General features: G+C 44.5%; 1 protein-coding gene across 1 annotated transcript in view; it reads right to left on the minus strand.

Annotated features, from left to right (window-relative positions):
- ANTXR1 (ANTXR cell adhesion molecule 1) overlaps positions 1-20,153 on the minus strand; it is a 242,800-nt gene that overhangs the window by 64,749 nt on the left and 157,898 nt on the right. Inside the window, exons 14-16 of the mRNA XM_060026455.1 lie at positions 12,324-12,365; positions 3,143-3,238; positions 2,454-2,621 (exon numbers count right to left, since the gene is read on the minus strand). Coding sequence (XP_059882438.1) covers positions 2,454-2,621; positions 3,143-3,238; positions 12,324-12,365 — 306 coding nt within the window. The remainder of the gene's footprint in view (positions 1-2,453; positions 2,622-3,142; positions 3,239-12,323; positions 12,366-20,153) is intronic.

Below are 20,153 nucleotides of genomic sequence, written 5' to 3' on the forward strand. Positions count from 1 at the left end.
GACGTCAGGCCTGGGAATTTGTATTTTTAAAGCTCTTCCAGGTGATTCTGATTCTCAGCCAAGTTTGAGACCCTCTATATGCTCAATAGCCAGCAGTACCTGGCACAGAGTAGGTGCACAACAAATACTCAATTGAACTGGATCTAATTCCAAGTGTGTGTTGGGAGTGTTCTGAGATTTCTAAATTGAGTTGTCCATATCCTCATTTATTTCGTAAAACTCAGTCCTAAACCACTAGTTAACAGATGAATAACATGCTCTCAAGCAGAAATTGAATTCTTCAAATAGAATGAATGTTCTCTCAACGTCCAAGATTACAGAGATGAAAACCCGGCTCTTACCAAATATGTTGTATTAGTCACGAGGTACAGATTCCTGAAAACAACACAATAGAAAATCCCCTTTCGTCTTGTCTCTGAGATTCTACTTGTCTCCTTCCTGTCTGCACATGTATGCACGCCACTGCATGTTCCACATTAGAAAATAATTAGAAGCAAACAGCTGTTAGTCAAGCAAGCCACATTTTGCCTACATTTTTCCAGAGTTCAACCCATTGCCCTGGGGGGAGGGGTGGCTTATCTAAAGAATCTCACCACGTTAAACACGTCAAACCGAAATGGAAATGCACCGCGATTAGTCTGAGCGTGAGGTAGGTCTGCGGAGCAGAGACAACTACTAAGAAAGTTTCCCTCCACTGTTTAAAATGGTTATTTCTTTTGATTTCATGGCAGAAAGTCTGCTCTAAAATTAGCAAATATCTCAGCGAATGATGAGTGTTATTTTTGTTGTCACTGGAAGAAGGGTAAAGCTGTGTGTGTGTGTGTGTGTGTGTGTGTGTGTGTGTGTGTGTGTGTGTGTATGGGGTGGTGATGAGAGCTGGTTCTTATAGTGAATCTTTCGCTGAGTCCTTGGACTTGGCATAGTTCTGTCTGCAGCACAGAACTAGAGGCCGTAGACCTGAGATGCAGCCTTGGGTTCCAGACCTGGGCAGAGCAAGGACTCTACCATCTCAGTTTTCCATGGCAGGAAACGAGGGAATGGGGACAGATTATGTCAGTCTTTTTAGCTACGATTTCCTAGTACTCTCTGATAACTGGCTTAGTGTAGATGCTTATGGGCAAGACCACAGAGCAAGGGTGTTGGATGAATCACATGAATTCAAAGATACCTGCACCCAAGAGGAAGAGAAAAGAGGACTTTAGGAAGTATTAACTGCCTCCTATGACTTAAATTTTCCAATAAGTCAAAGAGGGTTTTAGTTGAGCTCTGGAGCTGTGAGGGGCGGGGCGGGGGGAAGAGGGATGCTGGAGAAATAAGGCATTTTGCTCACAGCCAGGAAGAGTGAGTATCAGATCTATGGCCAACACAGTCCACTAGCGTGTCCTGATACACCAGCACCTGGCTTGAATAAAGGGAGATGGGCTTATGTTATGGCAAGAGGAACAGAGATTAGGCATTAAGGAGAATCCTGCCATTGTTGTTAGACTGTGGAATTTCCTACCAGTGAAGTTACCAGATGTTACTGTAATTTATAATGATCCTCTGGGGTTACTGCCCAAGTCACTTTCTCCTAGCCCACTCTCATTCCACCACTTTGCCACGGTGATTTAAAAAAGCCCAGCTCCCATTCCTGGGCGTATATCCAGAAAAGACAAAAACATAACATGCACCCCAATGTTCATAGCAGCACTATTTACAATAGCCAAGATATGGAAGCAACCTAAATGTCCATCAACAGATGAATGGATAAAGAAGATGTGGTATATATATATACAATGGAATATTACTCAGCTGTAAAAAAGAATGAAATAATAGCATTTGCAGCAACATGGATGGACTTAGAGATTATCATACTAAGTGAAGTAAGTCAGACAGAGAAAGACAAATGCCATATGCTATCACTTATATGTTGAATCTAAAAAAATTATACAAATGAGCTTATTTATAAAACAGAAACAGACTCACAGACATAGAAAACAAACTTATGGTTACCAAAAGGGAAAGGAGGCAGGGAGGGATAAATTAGGAGTTTTAGATTAACAGATACAAACTACTATATATAAAATAGATAACCAACAAGGACCTACTGTATAGCACAGGGAACTACACTCAACATTTTGTAACAACCTATAATGGAAAAGAATCTGAAAAAGAGTATATATATATATACATGAAACTGAATCACTGAAAACACCTGAAAACTAATAAAACATTGTAAATCAACTCTACTTCCATTAAAAAAGCCCAGCTCTCACCTTGATATTGTGGAAGTTGAGAAAGTACACACTTATACTTTCAAGTCCATGATTTTAGAAATTTGTTTCTTTGTGATAAGCTGGATTTTGGTTTGATATTTTATCATACCAAAAGATTCTGATTCTTCCTATGTAAGTGTTTTAGGAGGAGTGAGGATGGGTTTTTGAGGATGGGTTTTTGAGTAGAAAGAGGCACACCTTGATCGGAGAATACCACTTCCGGGGGGACGAGGGCCTGCGCATGTTGTTGTTGAGATTTCGGGGTTCTGGGAATTCGTACTCCTGCTCTGGCATCTTGACTCTTGCATTCTTTGCCTTCTCCAACTTAGCACCTTCTTCTGTGGAGCCCTTTTCTCCCCAACGAACCTAAAATAAGTAACATACAAAAAAACCAAAAGGACAAAATAAAATCTGACGGCTCTGGAGAACGAGAATCACAAATAACTGTATGATGTGCTACCCAGTCCTCATTTCCTTTGGGTTTTGAGGGTAGGGAAGAGCGGTGGTATGGAAAAAGGGAAAGGGGGAGGGCTAAAGGAGCAGAGAAAGGCAGCGAGGGGCATGGATATTTGGGGGAGGAACTGTCCAGGCTGTGGGGACAGTACGTGCAAAGGCATTGTGGGCCCAGGCGAGAACTTTGGATTTTATTCCAGTGAGAGAAGAAACCACTGCGGGTGGGGTTGAGCCAATGCGCGAATCGCTCTGACTCACAGTGGGCAAGATACAGGAGTGCACAGGTAAAAGGCTGTACCCGCCATCTCTCCATCTGATGCCTCCCAGTCCACATCCTCATTAGACCTCAGGTGTGAGTTTTCACCAATTTGCTTTGGTTTTCCGTCCCTGAGTAGTCAGCACATAGATATGAGTACATGAAGCTGTCCTCTTACCTCCATCCTTTTAATGCCTCCAACTCCTCGCCCACCATAATAAGAGGCATCTACCGTAGGCCACTTTTTCTTAGGCAGACCATCGTCATCTTCTTCCTGCAGAGAGATTGTGACACATGAAGGAAGCAAAGCACCATTGCTGTATGTATGTGTCCACTGTCGCAAAGCGGATTGGGGTAGACTGCCTGGGTTAAATCCCAGTGCTCCCGCTTCCTGGGGCCCTGGGAAATCACTTAACCTACCTAAGCTTATTTTTCTTACCTGTAAAGTGGGAATAAAGAGCAGCACGACGTGGTTAGACTGTGGTGTATTCTTGGGACCTGTTCTCTTCTGCATCTCTACTCCTTGATAGGGTATCTCATCTAATCCCATCTACATGTTAATGACCTGTCAATTTACATCTTCATCCCTGACTACTCTGAACTCCGTTGACACGGACATCTCCTCCTGGGGGACTAATCAACATCTCAACCATACCGCATCCCAGACATAGACAATGGACTTCAGGACACGGGGAGTGGGGAGGGGAAGCTGGGACAAAGTGAGAGAGTAGCACTGACATATACACACTACTAAACGTGAAACATTGTATATATGTGCCACATCTTCTTTATCCATTCATCTGATGATGAACACTTAGGTTGTGGCACATATATACAAGGGAATATTACTCAGCCATAAAAAGAAACGAAATTGAGCTATTTGTAAAGAGGTGGATAGACCTAGAGTCTGTCATACAGAGTGAAGTAAGTCAGAAAGAGAAAGACAAATCCCGTATGCTAACACATATATATGGAATTTAAGAAAAAAAAATGTCATGGAGAACCTAGGGGTAAGATAGGGATAAAGACACAGACCTACTAGAGAATGGACTTGAGGATATGGGGAGGGGGAAGGGTAAGCTGTGACAAAGCGAGAGAGAGGCATGGACATATATACACTACCAAACGTAAAATAGATAGCTAGTGGGAAGCAGCCGCATAGCACAGGGAGATCAGCTCGGTGCTTTGTGACCACCTGGAGGGGTGGGATAGGGAGGGTGGGAGGGAGACGCAAGAGGGAGGAGATATGGGGATATATGTATACGTACAGTTGATTCACTATGTTATACAGCAGAAACTAACACACCATTGTAAAGCAATTATACTCCACTAAAGAGGTTAAAACAAAACAAAGCAATACCGAATCAAAAAGAAGTCCTGATTTCCCCACTTCAGACCTGCTCCTCCCACAGTCTTCCCCCCTGCCTAGGAGTCACTCTTGAATTCTCTCTCCCCCACTGCCCCTCTCCCACCCCATCTCAATTTCCCAGCGAGCTCTGTTGACCCTACTTCTAAAAGATTCCAAATGTGTGACTTCTCCAACTGTACCCCCATCACCACCTCCACCACCTTGGTCTCAAGGCCCCATAAGCTTTCTCCTAGATACTGAGGTAGTCTCCTAACTGACCTTCCTGCTGCCCTCTTACCTACGATCCATGCTCCACAAAGCAGCAGAATAAATTCCAAACCCCGACTCTGCCCTGCGAGCTCTGGCCTTTGCTCACCTCTCCAGCCTTCTTACCACGCTCCCCTTCTCTCTGGCCCTCAAACATTCTGCGTGCATCCCTGTCTCGGGGACTGTGCACAGTCCCTTGTCCAGGAATGGCTTTTCCCCTGATCTTTTCATGGTTGCATCCTTCTTATCACTCCACAGAGAGGCCTTCCCTGGACATCCTTCTCAAGTAGTCCCACTCTCTTCGTCCCATCAATCTGTTTTATTTTTATTTTTAGCTCTTACCATGGCTTGCTATTTATTTATTGTCTGTCTCTGCACACCGGGATGTAAGTTCCAAGGAAACTTCTGGTTATTTGTCGTATTTACTATTCTCTTCTCAGCTTTTAGAACAGCATCTAGTATGTGGTAGATGCCCAAGAATCATCTGCTGAATTTACAAATAAACTAAATGAGATGATTCAAATAAAGCAGTAAACTCAGTGCCTGCAACTTAGCTCAGAGACAGGAAGCTAGCACTGATTATATTTTTCAAAATGAAGGAGCTTTTAAGTTTATGGATGGAAAAGGGAAGGATAATCAGCAAAACTCTTCCTCATCTTGGCACAGTGATTATTCCTGTTGTGGGGAGAAAAACTCACCATCTACGGTCCTGGATGGGCTATAAGGTGGTGTGTAATTTCCCTCCTGGGTAGGGAAAGGAAGCTAAAAAAGGGGTCAGCAAAGCAGCAGGATGAGCTCAGAACAAGCGGCCCTCCTACAGACTTGTGTTGGAGGCATCTGTGGAGGCAGTAGAGTCCCATGTGAGGCCGTCACTGTATGGAAAGGGGCATCCCATGCATGGGGCAGGGTATAAAGCACGGGTCGGCAGAAGAGAGATCAGAGCCAGAGGTGACAAAGCAAAACAGTAACACATAACACATTAAGACTCCCAGGGTGACCTGCTGTGCTTGCAATAGGCAGGCTTCTTTTTAAAAATTCAAAAACAGTATGAATACATAGTGATCACCGCTGACCAGAGGACCTGCAACATTCTGGCAGGTGAGCAGAATGGGTCGGTCCCTCTCTGTGTCTCTCTCTCTCTTCAACGTATATGTCCTTCTTGGACGTGGGACTGTGTGCCCTGAAGGCACAGTGGATTCTGTTGACCCTTATATTTTAAATCTTGCACAGAGCCTGGTGTACAGTAGGTGCTCAATATTTGCAAGTATTGAATTCACGATAACCACAGCTGGATTTATGTACCCTTGACCGTGTATGTGCCGGTCACTCTTCTGGGCACTTGACGTGTATCACTATTAAACCAGTTAGCTCATCTTTAATCTTTCAAACCTACATGTTGTCAGATAAATTTAATGGGTAAGACAAAGCTCTTAAGATGTATTTGGATCCCTTACAATAGAGATCTGATAATTAAGGGACCTGGGAAGAAGAGGCCCAACAGACAAGAAATTGTCTCAAAGGTTTTATCCCGTTTTCGTATTTCTAATAAAATGTGGTTTCCAGAGATGAAAAATAAAATGAAATAAACCAGTTAGCTCACAAATAGCCACTGAGGTAGTTGGTGCTATTACACCCATTTTACAGAGAAGGAATAGAGAGGTTAAGTGACTGAGTCACCAGCTGGAATGCGGTGGAGATGGATTTGAGCCCAGGCAGCTATACACTCTTGTTTGATTGTTTCTCAGTGTTGACAAAATTCAAGGTTTTGCCCTTCTTTGTTTTGCTTTTCCAACCATTTGATGCTTTCAAATAAATGCTAGTTTTCTACTTCTCAACCCTTGTAGCTGCTAATTTTGAACACTTCTGACTATAAAACATGGCAAAGTAATAAATAAAAACAAGCAAAAGCAAAAAAAAAAAAAAAAAAAAGACCCAAGCAGGGAAATACTATAGCTCACAGTACTTTACCTTATGATATAATTTCAGAAAGCTTCTGATGATGACGTCAACCAGGAACTTTATATGGTTATACTTTACCACCAGAGTATGTCTGTGTGTCATACATGAAACATGGCTTCAAAAAGCCTGGGCATGCCTGGTCTAGTGCCTTGTTCAAAGGACTTAACTGAAATTAAGTCACCCTAAACGGAACATACCACCAAGAATGTAAGAAACTCCAAGGATACAGCTGCTCTTATTCATTAGGGGGCTGAAAAGGTCTTATGAGTCTCCTAATTTCTTAAATGACAGGAGCACAAACATTACAGACCATCTAACTGAGCCATTTCATTGCACAGAAGAGGATAGTCAGATCCAGAAAAACGAAGAGAAGTTCCGATCTGGCTTGCTGATGCCTCGTCCGGGATTCCCCCTATATTTGCACACGGAGCGCCCTCCCGCTCATCTCTTCCCGCCCCGGGGCTCTACTTCTCCGCGGTGCCTGGGTACCCAGGGTGGGCCGGCCTTCTGCGCATGTGCAGGGCCCACGTCCCACACGGGAAATGCCGAGACTGCAAACCGCTCCACGCGTTCCTGATACACCAAGCCTGCCTTTAATCCCCTGACCCGAGCTTGCCTGCCAAACTCAAACAACAACAGCAAAAGACAACACAGAGGCCCAGGGTTTGACCAAAGGGGGAGTCAGAATTTCCCTGCAGTTACCATGGCTCTGTTTACACATTCTAGAGACGGGAGGGTTTTGCAATCTTCAGAAGAGAAGGGAATCTTTGATGTGTTTTTTTCATTTGGCCAAAAATTGATGGAGTAAAATCATAGTCCCCAGCAATTCCACTAACAGAATTGGCAGCACCTGAGGTGAATTTCTACCTCTAATCAAGTATAAGGGCTTTGGGGGAAGTCCCCCTCAAACTGCCCTTTAAGGATGTCGCAGGGAGGGGAAAAACCACCAGTATGATAAATGGAGGACAGACTGGATGAGCTGAATTGCTTTGTGTTAGCAAAGCCGTAGGAATCAGGGGTTTGTGGGCGGTCAGCAGAAGAGTGGAACTGAGCTCCAGAAAACTACCAGCCCCTGCCCTGCCCCCACCCCCACCCCCCGAGACGGCCAGAACCGTCCAAGAGTGGAATGAAGGGGCTTTTTAACAGTCTGTCGGAAGTTGTTAATTGGCTGCACTGTGCTGTAACCCACTCATACTTTTAAACCTTCAGTAACGCTCCCTATGCAGACGGCTTTGTGCCCGTGGTGCCTTTGGGGGATGGAGGGATCTGGTTTGTCAGATGGTATCTGTCTCCTTCTGAGAGGAGATAACACAGAAGAAGCCAGAAATGGAGTCAGTGGTGCCTGGAGAAACCTCAGAGATTAGGGAGGGATGCTGGTTTCCCATCAGGGGAAGTTGTGTTTAAATTTTAAAGGATGTGGTGGCCCCAGACATCCAGTTGTCTGATGTTTGGGTAACACAAGTGGCAGCACGTGATCCAGGCAGTGAGGCCCATTCTGACCTGCTCGTCCTCAGGCAGACCTGCTCTAGGAGGAAAAAAGCTATAAAATATGAAGTCTGATGCACACGTTTGGTTGGCCCGTAACTGGATTAGTCCTGTGCTGCTGTCACACACTGAAACTTTCCATCTTTCTAATCATGCCAGGCTTTTGTATAGCCCCATGCTTCAACATTCACAGCTCCATGTGCTCGGGACAAACTTCTCCCACTTCTTCTGCCTGCCTTTTAAGCTATTGCTCGAATTTAACCTATTCTGTGAAGAACTCCCTGATTCCCCAGAGGATTCAATGCTCCCTTCTTGTATGTGCCATGGTTCCTTGTATTGACCTTCACTCACTCAACAGATATTTAACAGTTAGTTAGTTATTAAGCAAACCAGCAAGGAGAAGGGGTGAGATCACTGATCCTGGGGTTGCCTCACTCCTCCTTATAGGCCATGATGTGAATAGCGCCCCCTGGAGCTGTGATGTGGTGGCCCTCTGAGACTCAGTCTACAAGTTCTTTAACATTCCTGCTTCTCTGACATCCATTTGGCAGGAGAGACAGATGGCTAGTTTGACCCAAGTAGGCTCTCAATCTCCAATTCACTATGGGTACCAGTGGGAACTACCTATGGAAAGGAGAACATAACTGAAACGGAATGGAGCCCAAGGAAACAGTTTTAAATCAGACTTGGAATTCATTAAAAAGGTCACTGAACTGTAACACATCTTAAACCCTTAGGACAAACCCTATGTAGCCCCAAACAATGTATTTGTCCGTTCCTTCCTTCACTCACTCAAGCAACTGTAGTTGTGCCCCACTGCACAGTGTTCTAGTTTGAGAAAAACAGAGAGAATGCAGCTGTCAACAAGATCGTTTACATTTACAGAGGGGTAAGTTTTGTGAGGGTGACGACATGAAACAAAGGATTAAGGCTACAGAAACTCCCAGGCCCAAGAGGCTCTGGCGGGGAGGGCAGACCTCAAGTAGATCTGGCTGTACTGTCTCATCTGAAGTCTTTGGGGATAAGCCAGAGAGGTCACCTTCACTGTCAGTCAGCCTTGGAGATGAATTCCTAGGAGTGAATTGGCGAATCTGAAAAATTCATCAACACTTCTGTTTGTAAATACCAGAAAATTCCAACTGACTTAACTATATGTTTTGGTACCATCATATCTGTTCACACACACACAGTGATTAACACAGTGACTGTCTTGTGTTCTTCAATAAAGAATTGTGTGTATATTTTTTAAAGCAATGTTCCACTTTATTTATTTCATTTTATTTTTTAAATACTTATCCTTACTATGTGTACCTATATGGTGTTTTACATTTTATCTATTTCATTTTTTAATTTATTATTTATTTATTTATTTATTTTTGTGGTACATGGGCCTCTCACTGCTGTGGCCTCTCCCGTTGCGGAGCACAGGCTCCGGACGCGCAGGCTCAGCGGCCATGGCTCACGGGCCCAGCTGCTTCGCAGCATGTGGGATCTTCCCGGACCGGGACACGAACCCGTGTCCCCTGCCTCGGCAGGCGGACTCTCAACCACTGCGCCACCAGAGAAGCCCCAGTACTTATTGTTAATTGGATGCCCACCCAGTGTCATTTCCTTCAGTACACATCCCTCTCTCTCTCAAACGGTCAGAAAATCCATGGAAGGTGAGGACATTTAGAACTAAATCAGCAGATGAAGTACTGCATTATTGATTCTCCCATAAACTGCCAATTGTTTGGAATAACTAGAGACTTAGTGAGGAATCCTCACTCTGTTGCCAATTAGAGAAGACCCTTAACCCAGGAAATGCCCTTCTTGGTTGTGAAAATTGAGCTTCCTTGTTTTTGGGGAGAGCTTGAAATTTCAAGTAATTTTTCCTTGTCCTGTCTTTATATACAGAAACATTACTGTTGGTTGCACGAAATCTCAAGAAGTCATGCCTTTTCATATTACGCATTTTGATATTCCCTAATAAAGAGGAGACCACTGAGAGCTCATTATAAAGTTGTGTCCATTGTCTAAGTTTATTCATTTTTTAGTAGATTTACCTCCCTTAGGATATGATGCTTACAGAGCTGATGAAAGTTTGGATAATTGATGCTTGTTCATATACATGGCAGAGATGATTTAACCTCATTTGGCTAATGATTGAATGTTAGATACTGTATTAAGCTCTTTGGGGAATATGTCAAAGATTAATTAGATATAGATCCTGACCTTCAAGTATAGCTAATGCTCTTAAACTTTGATGCAGAAGGAAAAGTTTAATAAATAAATACCCTGGGAATGTGCAGAAGGTAGACATTAGCTCTGGTGGAAGGAATTACAGCCTAGGAGCTGTGCTGGAAAGGCTGGTGGGATTTGAACACACAGGGAGGTGCAGTGGAGAAGGTTGTCTAGATTCAGGCTATGATTTTTAGGGCCTTGTATAAAATACTTTTATGGGCTGAGTTATGTCATCGTTTCTGTGGGATTTCTTTATTTTTTATTTTTTTCTGCCAAAACACATTAGGAAGGAGATTAAGCCTGCTTAATTCACAGGGCCAAGGACCAATCAGGGCCAGCACGCATGCCCAGGTAATCAGCACAGCCTGCAGCCCGCCCCGGCCAGCCCGGAAGCTCCTGTAGGTCTAACAGAACCTTGTAGGTCTCCAGTGTCCCCAGGTTGTCCTTCTGTTTCAGAAATCAGGTCTGCCTTCTTGAGGTGAAAGTGTGACTTCCATAAGAATAGTGGATGAAACTGGAAAAATTCAACTACCTCTTTTCTCTTGCTTTTAGCTATTCTTTCTTGGTGGTTTTCTGGCTTGGGCTTTTTTTTTTCCTCCAAAATTGTATCGTTGGCTATCAGACTTCATTCTACAAATACTTATTGAGCTTGTTTTGTGTGTGGAGTCCTAGGCTAGATGCTGGGGCCTGGGGTCAACCACACCCCACAGTCTTGGACCTAAGTCTCCTGGCGTATTTTGGCCACGGTGGCTGCCACATCACATCACCTTCCAAAGGCAAATGCAGAGCCAGCAACAGAAAAGGGCAATAACTCCGCTAATTGAACATAATGAGTGAAGGGAACATTCTTCACCTCAGGGCAAACAGAGCAACCTCAGCGAGAGCTTCTCGCCCTATTTTTCTCTGGGAGTATAAGACACAGCTGCACACAACAGAACCACAGCCAAGCTGGAACCCGGGGAACTAGCCACGGTGCTTTCTCTTGAAGGATTAAGAAAAGGCTTTTGTGGATGTCAGGAGAGTTTTTTTCCCTCCCTCCTCTGTGCACAGAAATGTAATTTCCTCCTCTGATTTCTGGGCAGAAAGTTAGCATTCCAACAAGATGCGCTCTAATTGATTGCAGTTATTAAATCCCTTAGCTTACAAGCTTAGAATTCAGGATATAAGAGCCACATGGAATTTTAAATGTAATCCTTATTATTATTATTTTTTTTCTGTATGTAGGCAACTTGACAAAGGCATTGGGAAGACGAGTGGTGAGGGGGTGTTGCTCGCTTTGCAACAACAGACCTTACGGATTAAGGACAATGAACTTGAAACCTCACCAGTATATCTTCTGATCCCACTAAGTTTGCAGACCTGGACTCTGGCTTCTAAATTGGTTACTGTTGCATTGAGGGAGGCCAGCTAACCCAGGAGTAATCGGAGGATCAGGAAAAGCACTGGGCAGGCACTGCTGCCCAGGGATTCTCCTTCTCACCATTAGCCTTTAACGCCTCCAGGCCACACATGCACCAGACCTGCTTGTTGGACAACTTACGGTGGCATTTAAGTCATTTTTCTTCCTTTAAATGATGAGGGTCTAATGTCCTATGCAAGGCTGGCATACTAGCATATCCCCCTCCACTGTATTTTCTTTACTGCCTGGCAAACTTCAGCACCATCTGTTTCTAGAACCGCTGATTGTTTGGACGATGTGGCAAATTCACTCTGATCTACACATATAAAGCATAAGTCTCTGCAGGGAGAAGAGATCCATCAGGTGTCTGTATTACAGGAAAAATCAGTACCTTGGGGCTCCAAATAATTGTACGTATAAAACTACTTATGTTTGCATTTCAAATTTTTCTTGCAAGGAGAAAACCTTCCAAAAACTATTCTGCCTCGGGCTGCCAGTTCACTTCAGTTCCTGTTCATCCTTGGTTAGGAAAGAGCCAGAGACCTACCTCCCTCTTTGCTGCTTTGCACTCAGTGGGAGTCTGGGCTTGACTTAGCTCTGCTTTGCAGAGGCCTGAGTCTCGGGCTGCCCAGTCAGCTCTCTGCCCCACTCCACCATCCTGTCCACCTAGTCACTCACCTCACTTTCCTCAGCAGGGGGTGGAGGGAGCTCCTTGATAATCTGAAAAGAAAAAAACAGAACAAGTCAGTAGAAATCTCCAGCCACCTGCTTTCCAAGAGTCCTGCTCTCAAGAGGTACCTGGTGGTGTGGCCATAGTTACCATAGTAATGGGCCCAAGCAAGGCAGGTGTCTTTCTGGGCAGAATAGCTCAGTTAGTTAGAGCATGACCCAGGCAGAGAGTTCCACACTCAATTGTGTCTCAATTTTTTTTTTTTTTTTTTTTTGCGGTAGGCGGGCCTCTCACTGCTGTGGCCTCTCCCGTTGCGGAGCGCAGGCTCTGGACGCGCAGGCTCAGCGGCCATGGCTCACGGGCCCAGCCGCTCTGCGGCATGTGGGATCTTCCCGGACCGGGACACGAACCCGTGTCCCCTGCATCGGCAGGCGGACTCTCAACCACTGTGCCACCAGGGAAGCCCCTCTGCTGTAGTTTTGTATAGAGAAGAAAACGTTCCACGGGTAGAAGTTTCATCTTTTACCCCAGGGAGCTATCCTGCAAATTTATTCACTCATTTCTTCATCTGGTCATTCCTGCATCAAATCATTCACCCACCCGCCCAAACAGCTGCACATTTAACAAAGAATGGTCCAGAACAGAAGTTAAGATAGTGCTACAGAGATAAGTCAGGTATGGACCACACTCAAACTGTTGGCAATCCCATTAACTGTCACTGGCCCCAGGTGGTACCCATGGAGGGAGGATGTGACGGTCAGGCTGACGGATTCCCAACAAAGGGCAGCAAAGAAGGGGTAACGGGGGATTCCTTTCAGGGCCCTGAAATTTAAGAGGCACAAAGATTTACATAACAATATTCTAAGACTGGACTCTGCAAATACCCCATCATCGGGGTTAAAGACAGACCTGTGGTCACTCTGGGAAGGCAAGCAATTGTGAGCCCCTTCTAGCCAATGAGAGGATGGGTGACATACGGAGAAGCACGGGAAGGACAAAAGAAGGGTGGCGGTAAGTAGCCTGTCCTCACTTTTGTCTCCACCTTGCACACCCCATTCATAAAAGGGAAGCTCTTGTACCCTTGCAGTTAATTTGATTTAGAGTCTTTTACAAGGTAATTTGGCCGTTATCCACTCTGACTGCACCATGTCTCCCTCCTCTCATACCCCAAGCTTATTATCAGAATGTTGGGTCCCCTACCTGCAGTCTTTTTCCTTAGAAAATTCTGGTAAATACAAAAGTCATTAAATATCTTTTGATGTCTTAGCGTCAGGGCTGGCCTGGACCACTTTATGGTTGGATGCTCGAGCACTGTCCATGGGACCAGTTCCTTAATGTAGTGGGAGGGCTCTCCCGGCTGCAGGGCAGGCCGCCTACTAGGCAGCTCTTCCTCACTTCTGCCCCCTACTAAGTCCATATCACCTTTGATTTGATGATTATTCTGGGACCTCATTTGGGCTCTGATCCCCACTGCTGTCACCCATGCCATCACTATCTGTAATGTCATCTCTGTATGTTGAGACAGGCTACTGACTTGAGGCTCTACTAACGTCAGCCAGGGGACTGAGCCTCCAGTCACCTAAAAGGATAGGACTCAAGTAATTAAGAGGCAGAGGCTATCATTTCAATTTATTTATGAATTTTATAAATAAATATTTTTTGGCTGCACCGTGCGTCATGGAGGGTCTCAGTTCCCCGGCCAGGGATCGAACTCGCAACCCCTGCACTAGAAGTGCAGAGTCTTAACCCCAGGACCACCAGGGAAGCCCCGAGGCTATCATTTCAAACTCTCATTTCATCTGCCTCCACTTCCTGGCCATCGTGGGAAACCTGCTGAAGGTCTTTGGAAAGCATGAAGCCATGATTTTGCTCACCCACTCAACACTGGCTCCAAATTCCTTAAAAACAGTCTCTGAGGAGGGTCATTACTGCCCAGTGCTGATTTCCCATCATCCCAGAGGCAGTGATGATTTTCAAACAGGAAATGCCTGGAGACTGGAGGGAGGGGTGAGGAGCTGGGGACAGCGATCTGGAATGCATCTCTTCTCTCAGGGCGGGATTAAGGAAGGGAGCGAGAGGAGAGCAGGATACTTAGGAACACAGACAGATGTTGACAAGATTGCTGTAGGCAGTGTATTTGCTAAGTACCCTGGGTGTACAGAGACTTGGTGCAGAGCAGCTGGGGTTTTGTCTTCACAGTGCAACCGGCTTGCCCCCTTGCTGCATGGAAGCACTGTGTAGTTGTCAAATGTGAACCCCAGACCTGCCTTTTTTTGACTGTGACGATCCGCCAAGTCCCTGAACCTCCTTGAGCTCCACTTCATCTGCTAAATGGGAGCAATAACACTAACCTTGCAGGCACTGAGTCACGATGAGCAATAATGTTTGCAAAACATCTGGAACAGAGCGGGTGCTCAATAGATGGTGAATACTATTATTATTCCCCTTTCCCTTTCTTGTCGTCACTGTCTTTTGCTTTTATTAAATCTTTAACAAAGGTTTCACTTAACTTGCCCTCCCTCCACATATACCAAATGAAAATTCAGTATATACTATGTATGGTGGTTTCCAGATGGTGTAGCCTAGAAGCCAGAGCTTCATAAAAAGGGTGAGACAGGAGGCTGGCGCTCAGATGGTGGCCAGAGGGCCTGACAGTGGCCAGGGTCTTCAGGGGGGGTCAGTAGGAGTCTGCTTCACCACATACGTGTAAGCACATGACACCAGCCAGGAAGTGCTGACATCGGCCAGGCAGCCACCACTCAGACCAACCCGTCTGTGGGTTGATGGCCAACGTGTCTTATCGGGTATTTATCGACTTCTGCATCCAACAGTGTCCCAAGGGGAACCCCAAAGACAAAGCAAAACAAATGATTTATTAAGTATTAATCAAAGGCGGACTAATTCATCATCTAGATGCCAGGCTGACATACTTGTAAACTGGGCACCTGAGCTTCTGGAAACATGCCACCATGTTCAGGTAGACGAAATTTAGGCACTTCCAATCTGGCCTTATCGGACGGGTGTCTGGCTCTATTCAGCGGGAATGAGGAAGAAGTCTTCCTATTGCTTCCAGTCCCTGCCCCCTCCTTCCCAGTCTGCTCCTGGGGGCAGGTGCAACTTGCCCAGGGAATGGCAGGAGAGCGTCTCAAAGTGCGATCTGGGCAGGCTGGATGGGCTGTCTGTGAGTGAGACAAACTCTCATGCCAAGACCAGTGCCTGGGCCACCCAATGGAGTGCTCTGAGCACAGGGACAGTCAGCCCTCCCCACTCCCCCCACCGCCCCGCCAGGGCCCGAGCCCAGGTGGCCTGGAGGAGCAATTGGGCAACAACTTGCATTGGTCTTGAGCCTACAGCACCACTGCAGCCTCACAGGAGAAAATGCAAATTGCCTCAGCCCCCAAAAGGCCTGCATGACGTGCAGGCGTGGCCCCCCACCTCTCCACTTCACCCCTCTCCACCTCTCTCCCCTTCACTTTCTGCACTTCAGCCTCCTGTCACCTTCCTGTCCCTTCCACACACCCTGCTGCTTTACACTTGTAGCGTCTTCTGCCTAATTGCTTGCTAACCTCCCTGCTTTGTCTGCACACCTGCATGTACCCCAGTTAACACGTATTCATCGGCTAGATCACCTCCCCTGAGAAGTCGCCCAGGACCTCACAGAACAAGCAAGGTCCCCTTTATGGGGTCTCACATAACCCAGTGTTTTCTGTAGCATTTTTAAATGTAATTAAAAGTTAATTGCATAATTCTTGGCTTCCAACTAGTGTGATTAGATGGTCTTTATTGCCAACAAGAATGCAAGCTAGAAGCAACTGAACACTACAAAGCTTAGGTCGGATTTGAGCTACTTCCCTTCTTAGAAGGTTCTGGGAGCTTCCTCTTGGTTGTGGGTGGACTTGTCAGCTCCTTCCTCGTTAGGAGGGACAAACAGAAGATGGATAAAGTTGAAGAGACCCTTAATGAAATGTTTAAGAGGAAAATCCCTCAACAAACATATTTGTAAGCATAACATGGCAGAACTGAATGGCAGTACCACGGATAACTCTGGGGACATTTTTTCATATTTCTCCTCCAGAGGTCAACATCACATCTCTACTTACTATCATTTTCAGGTTGGATATTTGGGATGAGTAGAAAGTGACCAGATGCCTTCTTGGGATAGCTGCCCTAGAGTCCCTTCTGCATTAATGGTTGGACTGGTGAAGTGAAAGCGCATAAGAAAAATGAGATGGGATAGAGAGCTTCTGAATTCTATTAGTGTTTCTTTGCTACCTGAGAATGTCTTGAAACTCTGTTGTGAATTGGGAGATGTGCCTCTTCTCCCTTATCAGTGACTTTAACTCTGATTTAGTCCATGTTTGTTTAGGTAGATGCAGAGGTGGCCAGATTTGACAAAATCTGTCGTACGGGTCAAGGAAAGAAAGCTTGAAAAGACCAGGTGGAATCTTATTAAATTGAAATCTTACTGGCAACTTCTCATTGAGTCGAAACAAATTCAGCTTTTTAGGTACACCTCTTAGTTTGGCTGTTGGAAATGAAATGATAGAAAATGTGGAGATATAGTTAGCATGGGATGATGACAGTAGAAAGATCACATATGCCCAGGTCCTTTTTGACATCTGGGAACTTTACTGTGTTTTATGTCAAGTTCAACTGTTTAGGTCTCTGTAAATCTCTCTCTTAAAATTTATTTTATAAAATGTTAAGGTGAAATAAAGCACCTGGTGAGTTTATTTTGCTTGTTTTTTTCCCCTCCAGAAGTGTTCAAGATTTGCTCCTAATTTATGTTGGATCCTTGCACTTTGTTGCCCTTACATCTCTACTGCTATAGTACTGTGTAATGGAATGCAGAATGCAATCTACCTTTTTTTTTTTTTTGCTGTACGCGGGCCTCTCACTGCTGTGGCCTCTCCCGTTGCGGAGCACAGGCTCCGGACGCGCAGGCTCAGCGGCCATGGCTCACGTGCCCAGCCGCTCCGCGGCACGTGGGATCTTCCCAGCCCGGGGCACGAACCCGTGTCCCCTGCATCGGCAGGCGGACTCTCAACCACTGCACCACCAGGGAAGTCCTCTACCTGGTTTTTGACACCGGCCCCTCTTCCTTCTCTCAGGGTAGCCACACTGGCTCATTCCATTTAATAGAGTGAGTGTGGTCAGTGTGGTGCACAAGGAGCAGGGGGATGCCAGGCTTGGCTAGTCCCCCATGGGCCCCTGCTATGGCTCCACCATCACAACATTCCGTTTCTCCTGCTTATCTTCTTATGGCATGAGAAGAGGACTTCTTTTTGGGTCCCCTTTCTTCTTAGATTGTCTTCAGTGTCTCAGTGTCCTTCTTGCTTGAACTGGATGAGGAGCATCTCCTGCAACCTCCTTTGTACCGAAGGTGTGGTTCTCTTGTTGCAAAGGAGACACTTCCATGACACATAGCCAGTTCTGCTGTCCAGACAAAGTCCATGAGAATGGCTTAAGATAACTACTCTATTAACAAAATTAAGCATTTGTCCTCTAGTTTGAATTAGGTGAATAGCTCTAAACATTATCGAGTACCAGAGTAGCCTGCAAGGCTTCTTAAAACACAGACTTCTGGGCTGCATCCCTGAGTTTATTATCAGTAGGTCTGGAGTGGGATCTTTGCATTTCTAACAAGCTCCCAAATGATGCTTATACTGCTGGTCCGTGGACCACACTTTGAGAACTATGAAGTAGCCTGTTTTTAACAATGCTACACCTCAAGTGGATATATGGGGGTGTGTTTTGCTTCAAGTCAGACATTCCTATGACTGTTCTGTTGAGAGCTGCCTATGGCTGATTAGAAAATGTTTGAGTCTAAAAGTTATTGTGTCCCTGCTCTATTGTCAGGGACTGTGGGGTCTTCGTTTCTTATGGGTCCCACCTAGGGGAAGACAGAGTACTGTCTCTGGAGGAAACTCTCTTGCTTCCTCTGAAAAGCATTCGTGCTCATCTGTGTGCAGAGCTGGCATGGCCTGCATTCTTGGATCCAGCCCTGAAGCAATCCCAGGCAGATGATTGCCTGGGCGTTAGGGACACGGTTCTTATCTTTCACTGCACCATTGGCAATGAACTGACTGCACTGTATTTGCATCTCTTTCTTCTGCAAGAAGAACTGGACTCTAAGCTTCTAGAAGACATGGGCATACTTGGCTCAGTTTTAATATCCTGACACATAGTCCGTGCTTGCGGCTTAGTCACTATTTCTGGAATGAATGAGTATGCATTATAAAGGAAAAGGTAAAGAAAGCATTTCTGATTATTCTAAACTCTTTGCCTGTCAAATAAGCCCTTGAGTGATACAAGATGCAAATCTGGTTTCTCAACTCTCCATATAAATGTTTCTTCAGTAATTAATATGCTAACAGTTCCAACTGCCATGAGTGGATTGTGACACATGTATGCACCATAAGGATCTCATTAGAGTTATGGGTTGGACTCATGGTTAATTATGGTACTTTATTGACACCATCTATATCCCATTTTATCCCCTAACCCCAGCCTTCAAGTAAATTCCCTTGCCTTGTGGTTCACGAATCAGCTTTGTGTCCCCAATTAAATTTCCAAGAAGGCTTCCTGAAAATTTGAAAACGACATGTACAGTTTCTTTTGTTACAATATAGGTATGTAATATGTGAATTTATTCATATGTGATAAGGACACTGAGCAATAAAATCAATCAACTATGAAATTGTATTAGCTCAAAGTGTGATTTTTCATGAAGTAAAGGAGAAGGTACTATACAGGCAGACTTTGCTTTATTGTGCGCTGAAGATATTTTGTTTTTTACAAATTGAAGCTTTGTGGCAACACTGTGTTGAGCAAGTATTTTGGTGCCATTTTTCCAACAGCATTTGCTCACTTCATGTCTCTGTGTCACATTTAGGTAATTCTCTCAATATTTCAAAATTTTTCATTATTATTATGTTTGCTATGGTGATCTGCAATCAGTGATCTTTGATGTTACTATTATAAAAAGATTATGAGTAAATAAATAAGAAAACAGAAGCTTTAAATGGCACAATAGACCAGATAGATTTAATTGATATTTATAGGACATTCCAACCAAAAACAGCAGATTGCACTTTCTTCTCAAGTGCGCATGGAACATTCTCCAGGATAGATCACACCTTGGATCACAAATCAAGCCTCAGTAAATTTAAGAAAATTGAAATCATATCAAGCATCTTTTCTGACCACAACACTATGAGATTAGAAATGATTAACAGGGAAAAAAACGTAAAAAACACAAACACAGGGAGGCTAAATGATACATTACTAAATAACCAAGAGATCACTGAAGAAATCAAAAAATACCTAGAGACAGATGACAATGAAAACACGATGATCCAAAACTTATGGGAGGCAGCAAAAGCAGTTCTAAGAGGGAATTCTATAGCTATACAAGCCTACCTCAAGAAATAAGAAAAACCTCAAATAAACAATCTCACATTACACCTAAAGGAACTAGAGAAAGAAGAACAAACAAAACCCAAAGTTAGCAGAAGGAAAGAAATCATAAAGATCAGAGAAGAAATAAATGAAATAGAAACAATAACAAAGATCAATAAAACTAAAAGATGGTTCTTTGAGAAGATAAACAAAACTGATAAACCATTAGCCAGACTCATCAAGAAAAAGAGGGAGAGGACTCAGATCAGTAAAATTAGAAATGAAAAAGGAGAAGTTAAAACAGATATTGCAGAAATACAAAGCATCCTAAGAGACTACTACAAGCAACTCTATGCCAATAAAATGGACAACCTGGAAGAAATGGACAAATTCTTAGAAATGCACAACCTGCCAAGACGGAATCAGGGAGAAATAGA

This window comes from Delphinus delphis, chromosome 12, assembly GCF_949987515.2.
Source record: "Delphinus delphis chromosome 12, mDelDel1.2, whole genome shotgun sequence".
In the NCBI taxonomy this organism is placed as follows: domain Eukaryota; kingdom Metazoa; phylum Chordata; class Mammalia; order Artiodactyla; family Delphinidae; genus Delphinus; species Delphinus delphis.